Source organism: Gymnoscopelus microlampas (assembly GCF_963454915.1).
Source record: "Gymnoscopelus microlampas genome assembly, chromosome: 4".
In the NCBI taxonomy this organism is placed as follows: Eukaryota; Metazoa; Chordata; class Actinopteri; order Myctophiformes; family Myctophidae; genus Gymnoscopelus; species Gymnoscopelus microlampas.
In genome coordinates this window covers 40,741,523-40,763,022 of record NC_139941.1, presented here as the reverse complement: position 1 = coordinate 40,763,022, position 21,500 = coordinate 40,741,523, and the positions used below count along the sequence as shown (strand labels likewise).

The 21,500-nt window shown below is 41.5% G+C and overlaps 1 protein-coding gene across 1 annotated transcript in view; it reads left to right on the top strand.

The window, feature by feature from the left end:
- The window catches only part of rimbp2b (RIMS binding protein 2b), an 82,820-nt gene extending 63,737 nt beyond the window's left edge, over positions 1 to 19,083 (top strand). The window contains exons 14-26 of the mRNA XM_084056084.1: positions 933 to 1,574; positions 2,163 to 2,312; positions 3,017 to 3,181; positions 6,037 to 6,813; positions 8,249 to 8,360; positions 9,346 to 9,468; positions 11,028 to 11,215; positions 11,737 to 11,905; positions 12,090 to 12,152; positions 12,568 to 12,671; positions 15,454 to 15,525; positions 16,045 to 16,179; positions 18,768 to 19,083. Of these exons, the coding sequence (XP_083912210.1) occupies positions 933 to 1,574; positions 2,163 to 2,312; positions 3,017 to 3,181; positions 6,037 to 6,813; positions 8,249 to 8,360; positions 9,346 to 9,468; positions 11,028 to 11,215; positions 11,737 to 11,905; positions 12,090 to 12,152; positions 12,568 to 12,671; positions 15,454 to 15,525; positions 16,045 to 16,179; positions 18,768 to 18,962 (2,895 nt within the window). The 3' untranslated portion in view covers positions 18,963 to 19,083. The remainder of the gene's footprint in view (positions 1 to 932; positions 1,575 to 2,162; positions 2,313 to 3,016; positions 3,182 to 6,036; positions 6,814 to 8,248; positions 8,361 to 9,345; positions 9,469 to 11,027; positions 11,216 to 11,736; positions 11,906 to 12,089; positions 12,153 to 12,567; positions 12,672 to 15,453; positions 15,526 to 16,044; positions 16,180 to 18,767) is intronic.
- Positions 19,084 to 21,500: the final 2,417 nt, after the last annotated feature.

The following is a 21,500-nucleotide window of genomic DNA, read 5'->3' as shown; positions in this document are numbered from 1 at the left end:
TCAGGTGTCATCTGTTCAAATCCCCATCATTGTCGGGGTAGCGTGACTGTGCTGCCATCTGCTGGACATAATTGATAGAAGACTGACGTCTCTAGCCCATGGCAACAACAGTTATGTAAGGCGGTTTGCGAACAAGGCTGTAATAGGCTCTCTGGCTCTTTTAACAACAGCGGTAATGTTTTAGGTGTGTCATTATACTGCATCCCACATACTCAGCCAGAGATGCACGGCATTTGTCGTGTCTGTGTCAGTGTGTGTGTGTTCACATGTTTGTGTCTTTCCAGCCACTCAGGATTGAGTCATCAGAACATTGTTTTGGCGGGGGAGGGAGGGAGGGAGGCAAACATGTATTATATTACCCGCCCCAATTTGTCTGAAATGGGCTGCTATAATTACAATAAATATAACACGTTGTGACTTATGCCAGGGTTAACCCATGAGTGCCGTGTTTTTGCAAATCTTTAAATATATATATTTTTAAAGCGAACATTTGTAAAATATTTTGTTCAAAGCAAAGATTTGAGTTACAAATATTTGCATAAAAAATATATATATTCAAAGATTTGCACAAATCTTCACAATTTTTCAAAATTAGCAGATCTACAAGCTCATAGCGCGGAATAGCAAGAACATTTTGAATAGCCAAAGAAATCTAAAATGACAGAGATGTGTCCCCAGACTGAATGGGTTAAATCTTCTAGGTCCATACGGCCGACCTGGCTTTGTAGTTCAGTCGGTTTCACCACCAGTTTTTGCCATGATGATAGATGTATGTTATTGTACATCTTTAGAAAATACGCTTCATAAATGGACGCAAAAGCTGCACATAGGCCTACCTACAGTAAGTCAAAAGGGGGTTTCAGACCACTGGTATACACTGGTATTGCCCTTCCAGTTAAGTTAATTTTGTCCTGGCTCCTGTGTGTGTGCAGATAGCAGAGGTCATGTACCCTACGGCGGACTATGTGACCGTGGAGCTGAACAGGATCCAGTGTCTGGAGGCCAGGGAGGTCATAGTAAGGACGTTATCAGCACAAGGGGAGTCCCAGGATTCGCCCGTGGGCATCATTCCACACAATCTCCTGGGCTCTCCGCGCCTCGCCCGCCGCGCCGCCACCGCGTCTCCCCACTCTATGCCCCCCCACCAAGTGCAATCACACACGCCGTACCCGTCCACCTATCCCCCGACTCACCCTCAGCCCCAGGTCCAGGCCCTGCCTCGAGCCCAACAGCCCCACACGCTGCCTCACTCACAAACACAGATGCAGTCGGTCCATCCCCACCCCCAGCATTTTCAGGCCCACCACCCCATGTCCAAGTCCAAACCTTTAATAAGTGCCAGAGAGCCAGAAACCAAAGAGCACGAGGCTGGCCTGCGGCCCGGCCAGCCCTGGGAGCGCTCACCTTCACCCCTGCCTCGGCACACCTTGGAGCCGCCGCCGCACTTCCAGCAACGCCGCTCGCCCTCTCCGCAGAGGATCTTGCCACAGCCTCAGGGAGTCCCCATCCCCAACACCATCGCCAAGGCCATGGCCAGGGAAGCTGCGCAGAGGGTGTTCGCCGAGGGCAACCGGGTACGTGAGGTGTTACGGTGCTTCGTAACAATTGTTGTTACATGTTACAATTGTAACATGGACCAAAACCGTGTGAAAGGATTACTTAATCAATTAATCGATCGACAGAAGATTAATAAAATAAATTATAAATGAATCATAAAAGCATCATGAAATGTTGTTTTTGACTGCTGGGTAAACGTCAAGAGGTCTGTTTGGAGCATTGATGAGCATCTACAGTACCATCATGTTATTCTTGATTACCTTATGTCACCATTATGGATTAGCTTAAGTTACAGTTGACCATGATGAACATTTTGAGTTTTTTTTTAAATAAATGACATGAATCTTTAGTTGATGGGTAAAGTTCTCCTGTGATCATATATATATATGTGTGTGTGTGTGTGTGTGTGTGTGTGTGTGTGTGTGTGTGTGTATGTGTGTGTGTGTGTGTGTGTGTGTGTGTAATGTAACCTTTACAGAAGATTGAATATATATATATATATATATATATTATTAGATTAAGCAAAACATTGCAATAATGCTTGCAAACATTACATGCATTGCTTACAAAACAATAAGTCTAAAGACCTGTATTGTGTTTGTCAGGTTGAGAAGAGGAACATCTTCAGTGATCGTGGTAATGCTCTGCATTCACTGAACTCTGATGAGGAAGAAGACGGTTATGATTCTCCTCATGCGAGGAGAAGAGGGGCTTCAGTAGATGAATTCCTGAGAGGCTCAGAGCTTGGCAGACAGGTATTATACACAAAAGGCAATAATATAAGGTATGCTTGTTTGATTCACTATGGTAGAACATTGTATATTTGTATGAGTTTATAAAATCCCCAGCATCAGTGGCACCGTTTCCCTACTTTCATTTGACACAATGTGGTCTAAAATCAATTTACAAAGAGTAGTTACAGTACAGTAGACTGTGGTGACACCAGGCTGTGTACTGCTTCTAACTTGGACAGTGGATTCTCAGAGTTGAGATTGAGGCATTTGTGGAGATTTGCACTCTGGAAGGAGAAAATGTTCTATACCAAAGAGAAATACAATTTATGGTGTGCACTGGTGGCTGACCCAGATGCTTACAATGTCCCTGGTTTGATTCTGGTCGGAGTCTTTCCCCCCTTTGCCTGAATTCCCAGTCTCTACTATCCTACAGTATTAACCACATGAATCCTAGCATGCCTGTTCTAATCTGGGGGTGAACATTCGCCCCCAGAAATAGCTGATCTACAAGCTCACAACCCGTCATTGTGGGAATGTGATCTTGTAGAGCAGCTATTTTCAGCAAAGATATTTGGTGTAGAAGGAAAAATATGGGACCAAGTACAGAGCCAAACCTAGTCAACTAATTAATCACTTACTTAGTGTATAGAGGGTTTACTTGTAAACAAACCACTTCCTGTTTGACCTTTCTCCCTTTCTCTCTTTCTGCCTCTCTTCCCCCTCAGCAGCACCATCATCACCACTACAGCCACAGTGAGGAGTACCACACGGAAAGCAGCCGGGGTTCCGACCTTTCCGACATCATGGAGGAGGACGAGGAGGACCTCTACTCTGAGATGCAGCTGGAGGAGGGCCGCAGGCGGAGCATCAACTCCCACAACACTCTCAAGGTAAACTACGGCACAACCCCCCACAATGAACAACTAAGGCCTCTCTGGAGGATGGCTCCATCTGTCTTTCTCACAGGCTCTACGCTCAGGCCCACCGTGGCTTTGCGTGGCTGAGCTGCACAGTCTTGCCTTAGCTAAATGACCCACCCCCCCAAACCCAAACCACCTACCCAGCCCCATATTCAATCCCTATCACTGCTTGTTTTCATTTAAGGCTGAGTTCATGTGAATGCCTCGCATGCCGCATGTAACCATAGATAGACGATGTAACCTATAAGGGCATAATTACTGTTCTTCTGGCTTGCAATACATTTTGATGCATTGTATTTATTGCATTGAATGAGCATTAGATTTCTTAAAACCAAAATATCTCAACATATGTTTTTTTTAAAGAAATATGAAGTGTGACACTGAAATTGGAGTTTTGTTGTACAGTATACCATTTGCAAAGAAAGGGTCATGGCATATCAAGTGCATATGGGAATCTCATTTAAGTGAGTACTTAAATGGAATTTGTTCACTTTTCTTTGTCTGTCCCATGTCCAAATGTATAATTTCTCTGTTTTCAATGTATGATCTTGTCATTTAGTCTTTGACTTTGTGTGGATGTATGGCCAATAGGACATTGTACTGAAAAAGTAAACATTACAATTATGTTTATTGTTCAGCTTAATATGAGCGGTTATGAGAAATGTGAATGATTTGTGTTTGTCAACTATATTTGTACAGTAGTGTTCAACATTTGTTTTCATTGGTGTGGGTGAAACACATCAATGTTGAATCCACCTGTTTCTTTGTTGCCAACATCCACCTGTTTCTATGTTGCCATCAGTTCAAGTCACTTCTGTGACATCATTGTACTGTACATGCATCCCAAATTATCGCCATCTGTATGAAAAAACTGTGGTGGAAAAAGGCCATTTAGTTTGACTAACAAATACTTGTAGTGGTAAAGGACAAATCAAATTGATATAGCTTAAGTTTAGTGTTTAGTGTTGAATTTGTGCGGGCTTATTATCTCCATTAGGAGATCATGCATGTGGAATCTTCGTGTGTGTGTGTTTGCGCATGCCTCAATTCTCAAATATTTTTCAAATCGGTCAACGACAACTATAATTTTCGAACATTTATAATTGCAGTATTTACTATCAATTAATTCGATTAAAGGTGCCACTAGAGGCTAATCATAAGCTCTTAACTGTGACAAGTTCAAACAAATCAATACCAACAACTTATTGGGTTTTATACTGTTTATTAAACGTACTCGTCCCAAACCCGCGGCACCATACAACTGAACAGGTAAAAAGGAGAAACCACACTAAGGGGCTAATTTACCGGAAATGATAGTAACCAAGACAAATGTGCGTAGCCTAAATAAATAAAAGAAAAACAGCACAGACTGTATGCATATTTTGGCTACTACACGCAGAGCAGTAGTCCCTTTAGGGCTGGGTCCATACTATGGACCGGAACTATCCAATCATGGACATTGGACAAGACATGCAAGTTTGCGTGTGCAAGTTATTAGATTAACACCTAATAAAACCTTTTCAATCTTTGGCCCATTTTCCAGAGTTTACAGTGCAAATGATCGGCAAAGCTTGCACCAAAACTACTATAGCCTAATACAGCACCGTCTTTGACATGTTGACAAGACGTGCTGAATGATCATGCTGGATTTGAAAAGAAACATGTTTTGGGTGATTTGATCAGGACATCCCTACTTAATTTAATGTTAAATGCTATTTTCTCTCTCTCCCTCTCATGGCGATTGTCACACGCACATTGGTGTCTTCCCCGAGATTATGCTGGCATGGTCTGCCACCTTTCAGATATAGCTGTGTGACTTTCCTTTTCAGTTTCAAGCATAATTGACTGTCAACATAATTCCTCTCACAAAGAACATGGAAAGTGAGTGTGTGGCAGCAAAAAAACCAACACTTACATCTCAAATTGCAACCGTGACTGCTGATTTAAACATAATTGCACCATAATGATGTAATGACAGTTCTTTTTTACATTCCTTCCTGCCATTGCCCTGTGCCTTTTCATACTCACGCACAACCGCAAAACATTGACATCACTGGCCCCAGGTGGAAAGATGTAGACAATGAATAAATGAGTGAGAGAGAAAGGGAGGAAGACAGTAGAGACCATGCACAATTGTTAATCACATGCCACATTCTTTCATGGCTGTAGATAGAAATATAACTGCATACATCATCCTTATTATTAAGACATGCATCCTACACTACAAGCGGAGATACTTTAATTGTTTTGAAGTTTTTAAAATGTTTTACCTTGGACTTGTCGATCCCATTGTACTCCTGTTTGTAGGTGTTTCTCCTTACTTAGCTTCACATACAGTATAGTTTGTTTTTCCACTTCATTTCATTGATCCACATAAAAACTTCAGGCTTTTTGTTTGTCACCAATTCATCGACCTCAGTGTTTTGTTTGCTCCTCACCAGCAGTGTATCTGTTTGGCTGTCACTTCATTTTGCAGTATGGATAGTTTTTCCCATATGTGTGTGGGTACTGTGTACTGTCCAGACTCATGCATAGTGCTGTATTTATCGTTTATTACTCCACAGATTTCCTGTCCAGAGCATGCCATTTCCCCTCATGGAATGAGACTGCATGTCTTACTGCATTGCCACAAATAACTAATTCTGTCTTTATTTTGTCTTTCCCCCAATTTATTTTTCTATTCACACACATTATTGTTTCCTACCTGTTCTAAAACCTTCAAAAACTGCACAAACCCTCCCTCAAATCTAAACCAAACGTTTTTTGACTGAATTCTGAACCATGGCAAATGTGGACATGTTGCTTCCCGGTTCTCGCGGCTAAAGGCTTATTACAAGCGTCAGGATCTTGCTGAGGAGAGAGACTGCTGGGACCTCCAGAGAGAGGTGGTGAAACAGAAGTCGCTGCGTAGCAAACGTCTCCACAGCATCCCAGAGGTGGCCGAGGAGGAGCCAGACGGCGTGGACGGCCTGGGACAGCGCCTGTGCTACGAGGACGGAGGGCGTCCGGGAACGCCCCGCTCCCAGCGGAGGAGAGATCGCATTTACGAGCAGGACCAGCACGTCTCCGCCGGTAAGAGCGTGCGCCGGCTGCAGCGCCAGTCCTCCTCGCCGCGCTTCCACGACGGCCACTATGGATACACGGCAGAGGAGCGTGGCCTGGGCCGACCGAGCCGTCAGAACACCAAGAGTCCTGACAGTGGGTTGGACTGTGGCAGCGAGGAGGAGGGCTCTTTGGGACGAGGCTACCGGGGTTACTACACCCATGGTAGCCCCGTGCGGGGGCCCATCCGCATCATCCACTGTGAGGGGCCAGTAGAACGGCGGGCCCTGGCCATGGGTCGAAAAAGAACTCTGACGCGTCAGTGTAGCATGGAGGAGGACTACTGTGACGTGCCAGTACCTGCAGCCACGTCGGTACACAGGGGCGATTTCAGGAACAGGGAGCACTTTGGCCCTGGGCGAGGAGCGGGGCCCAGGAGCTTCTCCAGGGAAGGAGCCCTGAGCGAGGGCAGGCTCAACGAACTGGACAGGGCCTATTACAGTCCACACAGAGAGGCTAGGGCACAGTCTATGTCCAGGCTCAACCGGGACCAGACGCTGGTGTGTGATTCAGGCTTTCTGCTGTACATTTCATCAGCAAGCAGCAGCCATTCTATTTTCTTAATGTGTTTTGGTTTGTTTTTTTGTTCATGGGTACCCCCCTTTTCCTTTAATTTTCACTCGTTTTCAATCTTCTGTAAAGGTTACATTACATGTTCATGGTTGTTCTTATTTGATGTTTTATTTTGTGTGTATATTAGTTTGCTAATATACTACATAGATTGTCGAGTGTTTTTATGTTTTTTCAAGTAAAGCTTTTGATTATCTAAAGGCCATTTAACTAAGTTTTGGTTTCTCATGTCTCTGAGGGAAAAGGACAACGGCAGCTCAACTAATGGCTGTTTCTCTGCAATGCATGGGGATGTACTGTACCATTCCCCTCTTCTCCCCTGCCCTCACCTTTTCTTCACCAGCCAACAGCTTGATGTGTCTCTTCTTACTTTTAGACCTCTAGTACTGCAGCCTTATTGCTTTATGTCACGCTGGAATCTTCTAGCAACTCTGGTCGCCTTGCATACAATAAACAACAGCAGAACAGTTCCTTTTGTGGTCTGTGCAGATTTAATTTGACTCTGCTTCAGCCCTCAAGCTGATATGCATCATATTAGGTCTATTTTCTCTTTTCCTTCTCTCGGGCTTTGAAGCAAAGAATACCCTTCTTTTGTTCACTATAGAGGCTTGCTTGCAGGGCAACCACAAATCCCTCACATGTTAAGCTTTTAGTCCTATTTATATGTAGTTGCACGCCAGTATCGCATGCCAAAAAATAGCAGATCTACAAGCTCAAAATGCGTTGCAATGTAACCCATTGTGAGCTTGTAGATCTTCTGTTTTCGGCGCGCGACACTGGCGCCTAACTAAGTATAAATCAAGCTTTAGTCTGCAGTAATAGTGGCCCCCAGGCTGATGCTAGAATTGCTCAGCTAACCATGTCTCATCATATTTTGTTTTGTGTCCATTCTTTTGTCCATGCTCATTTACTCTTAACTCTTTCTCTCTCATCTTTGTCATTCTCTTTATCGCTTTCAGTCACTTACTTTTCTCATCAAGGTATCTGACATGCAAAGAACAAAACGAACAAAACAAATGGTCTTTAGCTAAACATCTGAACCCAGCCTAACCCCACCCCCCTCCCACCCCCAATCCATGCAGTTGTGTGGGGGCTGATTTGATTTTGTTTTCTTTTGTTGATGGTTTATTGGTTTACTGTGTTTTATTTCTCTTTCCATGGGTTTATTGCTCTTATTTTCTCCTCCCCTAAGGACAAATGGAAGCCACAACATTTGCTCTTATGGTTTTTTCAATTGTTTTAAGTGTTGTTTTTAATGTTTAAATGTTTTTTTTTACTGTACATTGGTGTTTATATAATTGCTTTGCTACTGCAGGACAAGGGAACCTGTTCTAACATATTGCTGTGTTGTCTCTTACTCTAAAGATCATTGGAAACCCGCCGTCGCACGGACGCTCGGCCGACCATCTGGACCACTCAGGGAGGAGGTCGGTGCACATCGGCGCCCCCCCTCAGCGACGGCCCATTCCCTCCATTGGTTAGTGAGGTCACGACACGAGGAGAGACGCCTCGTCCGCCTCCTGCAGGGGTCGCTGATGTTGTGTAGTGATGTGTTCCTTTGACCTGCGTGAGCCGAGCTGAACATCCCCTCTGGCACAGACAACATGAAGCTTAACCACTTAAACCCTAGTTCAGTGGTTTTCAACCCTTTTCATGCCAAGGACCCCTAAATTGATATACATTTGGCCACGGGCCCCCATCTGAAAATGCTTTGTGCCAGGGACCCCCAGAAGTAAAGATTTGAGTCAAAAATGTTCACTTTAAAAATATATATATATTCAAAGATATGCACACATTTTCAAGATTTTTCAAAAATAGCCAAAACGAAGTGGTTAAAATGATTGTGCCGCTATGTTAACTAATTTCGCTGGGGACCCCCTGGTACCCCCCCAAGGACCACTGGTGGTCCCCGGACCACTGGTTGAGAACCACTGCCCTAGTTGACTGAGGTCCCTAGTTGATCTCCCTCCACACCAAATCTCTGCCGATCTACAAGCTCACACCGCGTCACGATGTGACACGTCGCGAGCTATTTTCACAGAAAGTTCTCCCCCCAGAATTAGGGCTGCTAGGGTTCATGTGGTTAAATGACTTTGTAGACCAATGTTACGCTGCAGCAGCTGTTCATCTTCATTATGAGTCAGTGTTCACACCAACTGTTCATGTGCTGTTGTTTGGCAGAGAATCGCTGTAGATACATCATTATATTGTAGATCTATGCTTTGTCTTTGCTTTTATCAGGATCCCCCGCCTTCCCTCTTGTCACTATAGTGAAAGCATTGCTGTTTTACACCAAATAACTCCAGAGTGAAACCTGTGGTATTCTGCCCCCCCCTCCCTCTCCCCCCAGCCGCCTTCATCCTTGGCCCCTCCGCATGTTTGAAAGGGGTACCGCAGTGCAGAGTGTGTGTTTTGGGGAATGGGGTCTCTGATGGTAACGCTGTGATTGGTGTCTTCTGTAGAGATCACCATGGACAGTAACAGTGAGGGGAGTGAGGGGAACCTCTCACCTGTCAAGGAGGATGTTTACTATGGCAGTGTAGCTCGACGCAGGATATGGCCTATGTCCTCAGAGCATCAATATGGTATGTGGTGCAGCCTCATCTCCAGATGATACTGTAATTCACCTTGACAAATAACTAGGGGGGGAAACAAAAGCAGTGGGGTAAAAAAAAAAACCTTTTTGTTTTGAGTTCCTTGCAGTGATATCAATGGTGGATCCTTTCTTTTCCTAGTTGTTCTGGGTTGTTGGTAGCCAATGGGTTTTGTTTTAGCTTTAGCTTAGCAGATGCCAAGCTGACGGGAGAAGACAAGATGGCCACTTTTCCCGTGGCTGGACAATGAGAATCATCCTGGCCTCCACTGTATGTTCCCTCTCCCCTTTACAGCATCTGTCCCAGGAATCCTCCACCAACCTACCCTTCCCATCCCTGCTGCCTATCAAACCCAGCTCTTCCTTCTCCTCCTGTCTCCCAGGAGCATTTGCCTCTTTTTCACTCTTTAATTTTTTATTTTTTTTGCATGACAAGTTATTCACCAACAGTGAGAAGGAAAGTCATCATTGGATGAGTTAGTGCATTGTTGCCTTGTCGGTATCACTCTATCAGCCATTCATAAACCTGCTGCCATCAAAATCAACCTAGTCTTCTAACATGAATTTCATTAAAAAAATATTCATCATAAGCTGCATTTGTAATTGGTTCACTTTTGGTCGCAGTGCGACAGAGTTACTGAGGCCGAGTCCAGAATTCTGCCATTGAAACATTTGAGGTGGTCCATAAGAAGCATGGTTAATTGATATCAGGTTCACCCTTTCCCCTCACTGTCACTGATATCTGTAAAGCCACCAACTGCTGTGGATTGGCTGCATTTGATTTTCTGAGTTCTCTTTGGAATGTCTCTCTATTTATTTATTTATTTATTCATTCATTCATTTGCTAACAACTGTTTCCAGACATGTAAAGCATGTCCCTTCTGCATTGATACTTGAATACAAACGTCATTGCCTATGCCAGGAAAGCATGCATGAGTCCAGCCTCTGTGAGATAAGGCAGTGAAACAGCAATGAACGGTAGTGCGCTGTTACAGTTTCCCTCCATTCCCTTAACATGCATGGTCATTAGTTTTCCCTTGCACCAAAAGACGCAGCTTGACATGTCCTTCCTACCTTTGTCTTTGCGTCAATGTTTCTGTGTGTATACACCATAGCCTAATTTATGCTTCAGTGAAAATGTGTGGTGCGATTTGTCCAACTTACCTCAACACCTTTTCAGTTGACATTTTTATTTTTGTCAAGTAACACATTGCACACTTTTTTGCTAAGCATAACATAAGCTGGAGTGTAAAGTTGTTCTGTGAAGAGGAGTGTCTATCAAGCCAGAAATCAGACGTTTTTTCTAAGTTCTGGCACAGATATATGTTAAAGGCGTCCTGAATATATGATCACAACACAACTGAGCTGTTGAAAGCGAAGCACATTAAACCAAAGCCACTATTATGTATCGTTTGATCTCTGGCTCTTTGTGTCTCATGTCTCTCTCCCCTGTCAGCACCTTCTGCTCTCATCAATGCCTACTGTACTACCTGCCATCATGGTAGAAGGCAGGTACTGTAGTAGCAGCAGAGGTCTCTCTTTTTGTTTCAGACGGCTATGGCAGCCGTAGCCACGGACATGGGAGGGGGCGGCGCGAACCTGAGTACTATGAGGAATCGGAACCAGAAGAACTATGCCGTATATTTGTGGCCCTGTTTGACTATGACCCCTTATCCATGTCCCCAAACCCGGATGCTGCTGACGAGGAGCTGCCTTTCAAAGAAGGACAGATCATAAAGGTAGGGCTTCCATTCACAGACTGTCAGGGAATTTAATCTCTGTCTCTATGCTGCAGTTTTAGTTTTTTATCTTAATGAGTAAATACGTTTAAGACTATTAACACCGGAGTGTTAAATGTATAACAACTTGAGATGGATGTGTTTCGCTATGTGGCTCTGATTGACTAAAGCCGGCATAATTTATACTTTGTTGAACAGCCATGTTGTGAGTTTTTGTTGCACTGCGACCATGTAGCTGAAGGTAGTATAGTATATGCCACTCTGTTGGCCGTTCGGTTGTTCGTTCGGTTGTTCGTTCTGTCTGTCTGTCTGTCTGTCTGTCTGTCTGTCTGTCTGTCCAAACATTTCAAACACAAACTGAGCGAGTCACAGCTCATCTAGGATTGCATGCTTGTTCTGTGGAAAATCTGTTATTTTCTGTGAGAGATACATTTGTACGTCAAAGTATAAACTGGGCTTAATTAGGAGTACCAAACAACCATAATTTATTTTTCACCTGAGGTCTGGTCTGTGTTCCTTAGGTGTTTGGGAATAAAGACACAGACGGGTTCTACAGGGCAGAGGTTCGTGATCGTGCGGGTCTGATCCCCTGTAACATGGTCTCTGAGATCCAGACGGAGGATGACGAGATGATGGACCAGCTGATCAAACAGGGTTTTCTCCCACTCAACACTCCTGTGGAGAAATTAGGTCAGAATCCCTCTCATTAACTGAACCTCTTTATTTCCACCCCTTTCTTTTTACTTTGCCGTTCCCCTCTACCTGGCCAGCTTTCCGCAATATGGAACTGTATTTTCCCGCTAACACTCATTTCTCTTTATATTTACTCTTCCTTCTCAATTTTAATTTTCTTTGTCTCTACTCTCCTGTGAAGTGAACTGCGACCGTTTCAAAGATGGCCGCTCAATAAATCGCAGATCCAGAAAATCCAAGAGAGGTCTGTGTCCAGTGAAATGCTCCTCTTGCCTCAGCTTCATCTTCACTCTTTGTTTTTCCAAACTTTGCTTCAATCACTTACTTAGACTTTGAGTGTGTGTGTGTGTGTGTGTGTGTGTGTGTGTGTGTGTGTGTGTGTGTGTGTGTGTGTGTGTGTGTGTGTGTGTGTGTGTGCCTTTAACCTAATGTGCTCATCACAATCAAAAAACATTCATTATGACCATAGGAATAGTTTGCTTTGTGAGCCAGACAATCTTGTGACCTAAGCCCAGAATGAGATACGACCATAGACTAAACAAACGCCTCATCAGCTTCATAAGGCTTGGGAATAAATGATGTTAGTCATGTCATGTTCTCAATAGGGTTTACTTATTATTTCAACTGATCACTCCTTGTTTTCACCCCTTTGTCTCTAGAGAGGAACAGGCGAAGTGGGCGTCCACACCAATTGTCTACACGCAGAATGGTGGCCCTCTATGACTATGACCCACGGGAGAGTTCTCCTAATGTTGATGTAGAGGTACTCTACTTTTTCAGCTACAGATCTTTACTGTCTTTTATCATGACATTTTCTCTCTCCATACATTCATATAAAAAGTGCCGTACACAGTTTTGTCCAGTGCAGTCCCTTAATAAAATTATATAAGTGTGTGCTTTGGGAATACACATCCTTAAGACCAATTTGGCTGAGTGCATAATGTGTACACGTGAGGTAGAGCTATGTCGAGTGAACAACTAGACAGAAATGTTATTTTAATTCTGCTGTCAATTTTCGCAATTTTCTATTAGACATGCATTGTTTTGTTTGTTTGTTTGTTTGTTTATTTGTGTGTGTGTATTTTGTTTAATTGGAAGGGGATTTGTTAATTTAGACCCAGGATTGGAAACGGGTCACCATGTATGAGCTTCCCACAGGGTTGGGAGGGTTACTTTTTAAATGTAACCCATTACAGATGACTGATTTTTATATTAATAGTCTGTTTTAATAAGTATTATATTACTGATTATTATATTAGTCATCTGTAAGTAATATAATATTTTGTATTACTTCATCAAAGTAACCTGATACATTTGATTACATTTTATTACATTCTAGATAAATTCTAAGTTCTAAAATATAACATCAAGGTTGTCACACTAGGCATTCTTGCTTGAGGACATAATGCTAGCTTTAACACATGTTGCTATTATAATGCTTCTTATTGTGGAAAGACGTTTGAGTGTAACCTTTTGTAATCTGCAGTATTTTGATTAGTAACTGTAATTCAGTCAACAACACATTTATTTTCATTACTGTTAGTTGCATTTAGTTTGTAATTGAATTACTTAACTCTGTTATTTCTTCATTATGTTGCTTCCCAACTCTGTGTATGAGACTTATCTCAAAGTCAGTCTCAAAGTTATACTTTCCCATGTTGTATTGATGGCCCCATGTCCCCCTGCCGGTTTTTACTCATTGTCACCTTTGTATTGGCACTGCCACCGACAGTTTGCGGGCCACAGACTGAATGAGGAGGTGAGTGAGAGGGCGAGGAGGACGGTTACTGTCAGCTCTCTCTGTGTGTATGTGTGGGTGTGTGTTTCTTCCAGTGGTGGAAAGAAACTAAGTACATTTACTCAAGTACTGTCCTTAAGTACAATTTTGAGGTACTTTTACTTTACTGGAGTATTTCCAATTTTCAATACTTTTACTTTTACTACTCCACTACATCTCAGATGCAAATATTGCACTTTTTTACTCCACTACAATTATTTGAAAACTTAAGTTACTAGTTACTTTGTAGATTTAAATTATTATTACTAAGCATACATTAACCACTTCAGCAGCCCTATTTAACTTTGGCTATTTGAAAATAGTCGATCTACAAGCTCACAACGTGTCACGATGCGAGGCGTTGTGAGCATAATGAGCACTTTTACTTTTGGTACTTTAGGTATAATTTGATGCCAATACTTTTGTACTTTTACTCAAGTAAATCTTTATTACCGGAACCTTTACTTGCAACAGAGGTTTCTACATTGCAGTATTGATACTTTTACTTAAGTAAAGAAATGTACAGTAGTACCCTTTCCACCACTGGTTTCTTCCCTGTTGTTGGAGTCAGAGCCTTGTATTAGAGAGTTGCATCACCTCGGGGGCAGAAAACAGCGCCGGTCACGTGGCTCATGTAAACTTGAAATAGTGACAAACGCTCATAGACTCCAGTGTATTCCGTAAACTTCCGGTTTAGGGCTTTGTCACTATTCGCCAAGGCTCTGTAGAAGGCTACCCCGATGAAGTGAACGGAGGTGACGCAACTCTCCTTATATGGCTCTGGCTGGAGTGAGTGCATAGAAAAGGTGGGCTTTAGACAATTGGACTCCAAGCCCCCCCCGCCCCTTGCCCCTCTCTATTTCTTGTAGTCATGAACACAACCCCTCATGCATCTGCCTGAACCAGCATCTCTCCTCCTCGGTTTGGTCTTTGTGTTGAGCAGTCTCCTACAGTAAACACATACTTGGTTTGTGTGATCTAGAGAGAGCCTCCCCACACCCCCCCACACCCCCAGTAGGAGACATGTACTCTGTGTGTTGCAATCTTGTCTTCTTCACACTTACAACATATGATGCATTTGCAGTTGCAACAGTCTGTCTGCTGAGACTGAATTGACACTTGGATTGATAATGCATCATGTTGATTTGGAGAAGGAAGCACAGTATTTGAGGGCCGCAACTATCGATTATTTTCTTTACTTTTTAGATGCATTGAATAATCGTTTTTCTAATGCATATATATATATATAGATATATATGTATACACAGTGGGTGCGTTCGGAAATTACGCACCGGAGCACACTCGCCTATTAGTTTGTATTGGCCAGTGCGATCACTGCCGCTCAGTGCTGTATTTTCGAACGCACCCAGTATATCAACGTATCCAAAAAAACATCTAATTAATCACTTTAGCCACGTTTTACAAGTTGTTGTACAATGTGTAGCACAACATAGTCGATCTATAAGCTCACAATGCATAGTTTTGCAATATGTTGTGTTGTGAGCTTGTAGATCAGCTATTTTCACTATTTTTTTTTAAATTCTTTGAACATTTATGAAAATTTTGATTATTTATTCACATTGATAATGTTTATAATCGATTAAATCGATTAGTTCGATTAACCCCTACAAATATTTCACACTAATCAAACCCGAGAAGGTGTGTTCTTCCTCAAACCCCAAGGTGCTGTGAGCAATTGAAGAAAAAACAAAACAAAACAAAAGAAAAAACAGTTCAATTATATCTCGATGCTCTCTTTCCCTGACAGGCTGAATTGACATTCTGTGCCGGTGATGTCATAACAGTTTTTGCTGAAATAGATGAAGATGGCTTTTACTATGTGAGTATTGAGCATTTATGTTTTAAAACCTTTTAAAAAGGTTATTAACCTTTTTCATAACATGGAGGCCTGTTCCAGATCGGGAACGTACATGCGCGTTTAACATGGAGTCTATGTTCGCTATTTTATGTATATCTGTGTCAGTGTATTGTGTGTGTAAGTGAACCTACACAGTGAAATCTACATTGTTAGTTTAACTCTTAAGTAAGAATGCATCCAAATCGACCACCCATAGGATTCTCTGTGTATCGCTCTCTGTCTCTGTGTGTGAGTGTGTATGTCCCCCGCAACAGTTCGACTGATCAACTTCAAACTTGTTATACCAAGGGCCAGCTATTTTCCAAACTTTTGGAAAATGTTGTTGACATTAATACATGTCCAAAATAGGGACACCAAGAAAGCGGTTAAACTGGCACGACAGTATATATCCTTTTCTTTCATTTTCCTCTGCGTTGGGCTTTCCAGTTGGTGTGTGCATGTGACCCGGGGATTCTTACTCATATTCTCTGTACCCCCCAGGGTGAGCTCAATGGACACAAGGGACTTGTTCCTTCCAACTTTCTAGAAGAAGTGCCTGATGATGTAGAGGTTTTTCTCACAGACACACCATCTCGATACCCCCAGGACACTCCAGCACGGATAAAGACCAAAAGGGTACATGCTCCTTCGCAGTACTAGCCCCTCTGTCATCCGTCTTACTCTCTTTTTCAGTTCCTCTTATCTCTCCTTTTGGGTTTTTTTGTTTTTCCTGTGTCTGTGCTTGTGTGTGTTTCATTGCTGTAAGTACAATGGGAAGTCTGACTCTGGAGCATTGCTTTACTGTAAATACTGTAGATGTGTCAGATCTATGATAAGAAGAAAAAAAGACAACATTCTAAATACTTGACAGAGGTACTTTTATTTTTCATGTTTACTGCTGTGAAAGATATGCATTGTAAAAAAAACAAAAAAACGACAACAAAAAAACTGGATATACTTTATTCATAAAGCATTATTTAACGGAGGAAGATGGAGGCAGAGATGGACCTGTGACTTTTTATTCATACTGTGTCTTGAAAAGAAAGGGGGGGTCTATTGACAATTTAATTTATTTTCATTTTATTTTTGCACATGCATATTTTGCATTGTAACAGATGCTTTATGAATATTCTGTGTTCTGATCCAAAATCATTTTTAATAGAGTAAATAGTTTTAATGTACTGAAAGATCAACTATGTAGTCTATAGCTTAGCATGTTCTATATTTAAGATGCATGGATTCTCCCTGAACATTTTTATATATACATACATATATATATATAGATATATATATATATATACATATATTAAAAGAAAATGATGGCTAGTACAGTACTTTTGTATCTGCTCCTGAAAGCCTTGTTTTGTATATTGCTTTCTTGTAAAGTAGCTCACAAAACATCACCTAGCCTATGTTGCCATCAAAGAATAATTTCACATACTAATTTCTTAACCGTAAACGTGATGTGAATCTTTGCGTTTTAACAAATAATGCAATTGTTTGATTATCAACAGGTGTCATCAGATGTTTATTTCCTTGTTTCACAATTGACATTTCTCACAGTGCAGATTATTGAAATGCCATCACCACATATATTTGTTTTTATTTCTTTCCTCCACCCGCTTGGCAAAACAGAAGAAGAGTGTTCATTTCACACCTTAAAGGCTGTGTTACCGTCACGTAAGTGAGCAACTGAGGATACCAAGATTACGCACTCCTCGTCTAATGCAGATGACATGGGTAACCTTAGTTTCTGGTATGCAACACCATACACTTATATGAAACATTGGGTGTTCTCTTGCATTTAAGGGGGCTATGTAGTTGTTTTAGACCCTTTCCTTCCTCTGTCCCTCAAAATCTTGCCTGTGCTTGTTTGTTGGAGGATAACGACCCGAGCCAATGCATTAAAGAGGAAGTACTGTATGGTATCTTCAGTTGTTTGTCTTCAGAGTGTTGTACATGACAATGTCCGTCTCCCACACAGTCTTACACATATTTATACTTTGTTGCATGACCGGATTGACTTTTTTTTCCAGAAATTGAAAACACGCCATTTTTGTCAAGCAACGTGGTCGTGTGATGAAGTATAAATTAAGCCTAATAAGTCTCTCCTGCTGTAACTCATGGTTAGCTAAAAGGCCATCTGTTGCACACCCCTCAATTACCCGCTGTAGTCAAGACATTAATGGTTAAACCTTTCCTGCTGACATCTAGACAAATACCTTCCCCTTTTCCTGAAGTGGTGCACCCTGACTCACATAATCCATAACGGTGAGAAATTCTGATTCTACCACTCAAACCTCTACTCAATGACAATGTGAAGAAATTTGAAATTGGCATAATTTAGCTAAAGCCCAGTATTATATCTTTATCAACAGCAGGGTGCACCTTTTCTCTCTCATTGAAGCAATGATGTAAAATGGCAGAACATTTGCTGACATGTTTACGCAGAGACGGGAAACAAACTGGAAACAACATCAAGTTACCTTGATGAAAAATGTATTGTCAAAATTTTGAAAATGTAAAGCTTTTATAATATAATCAGCTTCACATATTTATCTTATTAATGATTTGGACTTTGATATGTTACAATGGCCGAGTTCTGTCTTGTAACTAATATTCAAAATCTTAAACCATACCGCCAAAGTGCAATTTCAAAGAGCCTTTTAGCTCATGATTACAAAAAAAGTGATATTTAGATATTAGTAGTTACTCTGTACCCCAGTTGTATGAGTGATTATATGTTTAAGAGGAAGAAAAGTGAATGTGTTATGAACATGTCTCATTTGTGCTAAATTGTAACACCGTACAACTGTATCTCTCTTGTTGTGTGAAAGGAACTTGCCCTTGCCTTGGCTTGTCATTTTGTCTGGATAGACTCTGTTGCTAATGAAGTGAGAAGATATGAGCTGTCTTGCTTATACCTGCTGTGGTGCTGTAGCTTAACTGGTGGTAGTTTGGACCAAGACTGTTCCTACATAACAGAGAGGTGGAGGGAAGGGGTTATTCCTCAGTACACAGGACAACAAAAAAACAAGAATTGAGCAGTCGATGTGAGCTGCCAAGAACAGGGAAATACAGTAGCATTGGGGGAAATGCAGAGCTATGATGGCCCTTCTGAGACAGAAAGGACCAAGTGGACAGGGTGAGTAATGACTGACGTGTTGCGACGGCTGGCTTTTTTTTTAACAACCCTGAACTGTCCCTTACGGGTCTCCCATTAGGTTCCGTTGGAAAAATCGGGTCCGCCCAGAAGAGCTGCTTCTCCCACAGTGTGCCCACACATTCCTGGCTCGGGCCCTGCCACCATGGGGCCTGGCAGTCCCATCAGGGGCCCACTGGACATGTACTCCGAAAAGAAAAAGGGACTGCTCTCCAAAGGGAAGAAACTATTCAAAAGACTTGGCACTGCAAAATAATTTCTCGATCTACTTGCTAAAGTATGTCATCAACTTCCTCACCATGAATATAATACTCTTTATTGCATTTATTTTCATTCAGTGCAGCAGAAAAATTACAGTGTTCAAGTGGCATCGGTCAGCGTGGCAAATGCTCTATTCTTGTACACCCATTGTATAGTAGAATTTGTATTTTGTTATTTAATTACAATACATATTTTGAATAAATTATTTCATATTCTGGTCAAGAGACCTCATGCTGTAGGCTGGAATCGAATATCTTACCTCCAAGCCTTGGGTTAGATCAAACTAGTGCTGCCGGGAGCTGCAATGAGCGAGCGGCAATGAGAAATTGCAGATTAGGCTGTGGCACTTAACAACATTGTCCATGTAGAACATGGATGGTCTGATGCCAGGTTAAGTCCTCAGTGTGATCAATGTCTCTGTACATAACTGAGATTAAAAAGACCAGAACTCAGAATGTCATGTGTCACACAAACACAGAGGGCTCATTCGAACCATGGAGTCTGTTTTGGAGTCCACAAATGATGCAAGAAAAATACCTAATTGGGTTTTGTGGTGGTGGCAGGGGGGCTGTGCCGGCTTGAGCTCGTTCAAAACGACTGAATTTGTATTCCAAGGCGTATGAGAGTTTTGCCTGTTCTTACTTCAGCACATTCCCTCCTGACCCTTCAAAGCACATGCAAAGTGATTTGGAAATGTCAGAATGGTAATTGAAGCATGCAATACTTCAGTATACCATGGCTAATATGCAGTAATGTGATTTTAACAGTTAAGTCGACATCATAGATTCCTGTTGTACTCTCCCTACACACTTGTGATAAGAGACACAGAGACAAGAATGCTAAGTGGGGAAGTGGTCAGAATCCAACTAAATAAGCACATGCTATATGCTACAGGGTCACTAAACTGAATTCAGCATCACATTATTTACATTCAGTTGAATGGTGGTGAAATGCCTAGTATATCCAACCTCCATGTATTTGCCTTATAAATGCACAATGGTTTGTACTTTGTCAAGTGGAGTGTGCAATTGTATGCCCGGTTTTCATTCATGTAGTTGCATTACTTCACAAAATGAAATTGTCTTGGTTTTGGCAAATATACTTGTGACTTGTGATGTGCAATCTTTTATGTGACCATCATATTCTATGGAAGATCAGTGCTCACATACGTATATTTCAAATCTCAAAATGGCCCTGATGTTGTCCTTGTCCATCGTTCGTAATTCCCCACCTAAAAAAATATAAAAGAAGACACAAGATACTGTACAATAGGTGAAAGGCAAAACATTTACCCCCTACTTAGAGATTTATGTTGCATCATTGTTCTACGGAAGATACTATAGAGGCACTTTATTTTGTCATGTGATGTACAGTAGATATAAACTTATACATTTGCTGTTAGCAATGCCACATTGATGCACTTGCAAATGAGATTGACTACTCTATGAAAGAAACACTAGTGATGGTTCCACACAATCAAACCAGTTTCAGGGACAGTTGGAATAAAGTTAACAATACACATGTAATAAGCAATGTGGGTAAAGTCATGTTAACATTTAACATTTGCTGCACTTTCTTACATTCTATTTACTTCCAACCATGCAACACATTGTTTTCTTCATTTTCGAGGAGAGGGGAGTTCACTGGGTTTCTAAGTTGCGAGGTTTGATTGTGCAACCTTAACCCTTTTATTTTGTCATAGTATTCTTAACAAGACACAAGCCTACCTCTACAGCGCCCATTTCCTTCCAAAGTCTGGTAAATCTGGAATTTATTAAGATAAGTTGATAGAAGCCAACCATCTGATTCAGTCATTAATGATTCCTCCTGTGTTTAAAATGTGCAGGATCCAAGTACTGTATGTCTGAATATACCAACACCCTAGTACATAGAGTAGTGAATGTATGAAGAAATGAAAGCCAATGTATTTATCAAAAGCTACCCAAAAGGATTGTGCAGATGTCCAAGTCTTTGTATGTGAAATGAAAACGATTTTCCACATTTTCCTTCATACTATTCTGTTCTTCATCCCATCCTCCGATCCTTAAAAAAAGATCTAGCCTATATTTTCTATATACATTTAAACTGAGACTGCCAAAAAGGAATGTATGAAAAAACATTCTGTAAAACTTTCTGTACAATTCTCAGCCAAACATGTTGAACCTACAGTGAATTGATGTACATTTTTCCTATTATGGATCATATAACTATCAGTCATTGCTTCTGTTCAGTTTGAGTGACTGTTGCTCTTTTTGTACTTTTGTCCATTTGTAAATTGTTTTTAAATGTTTATACTTGATTTTCAAACTGCCTTTTTTGTACATTTAACTTTATAATCAAACAGTGCAAGCTTTCCCCATGGTGTCTTCAATACCATAATGTTTAAAAGTCTGCAATTGTGTGCTAGCTTTATGATAAGAAATATCAGCCTATATTGATGGTTACAAATTATTGTGTGGGTGTGCATGTGCAAATTTTTTAAAGATCATAATAAATTTGATATTTTGTAATGTTTGCATGCCTATTGAATCTT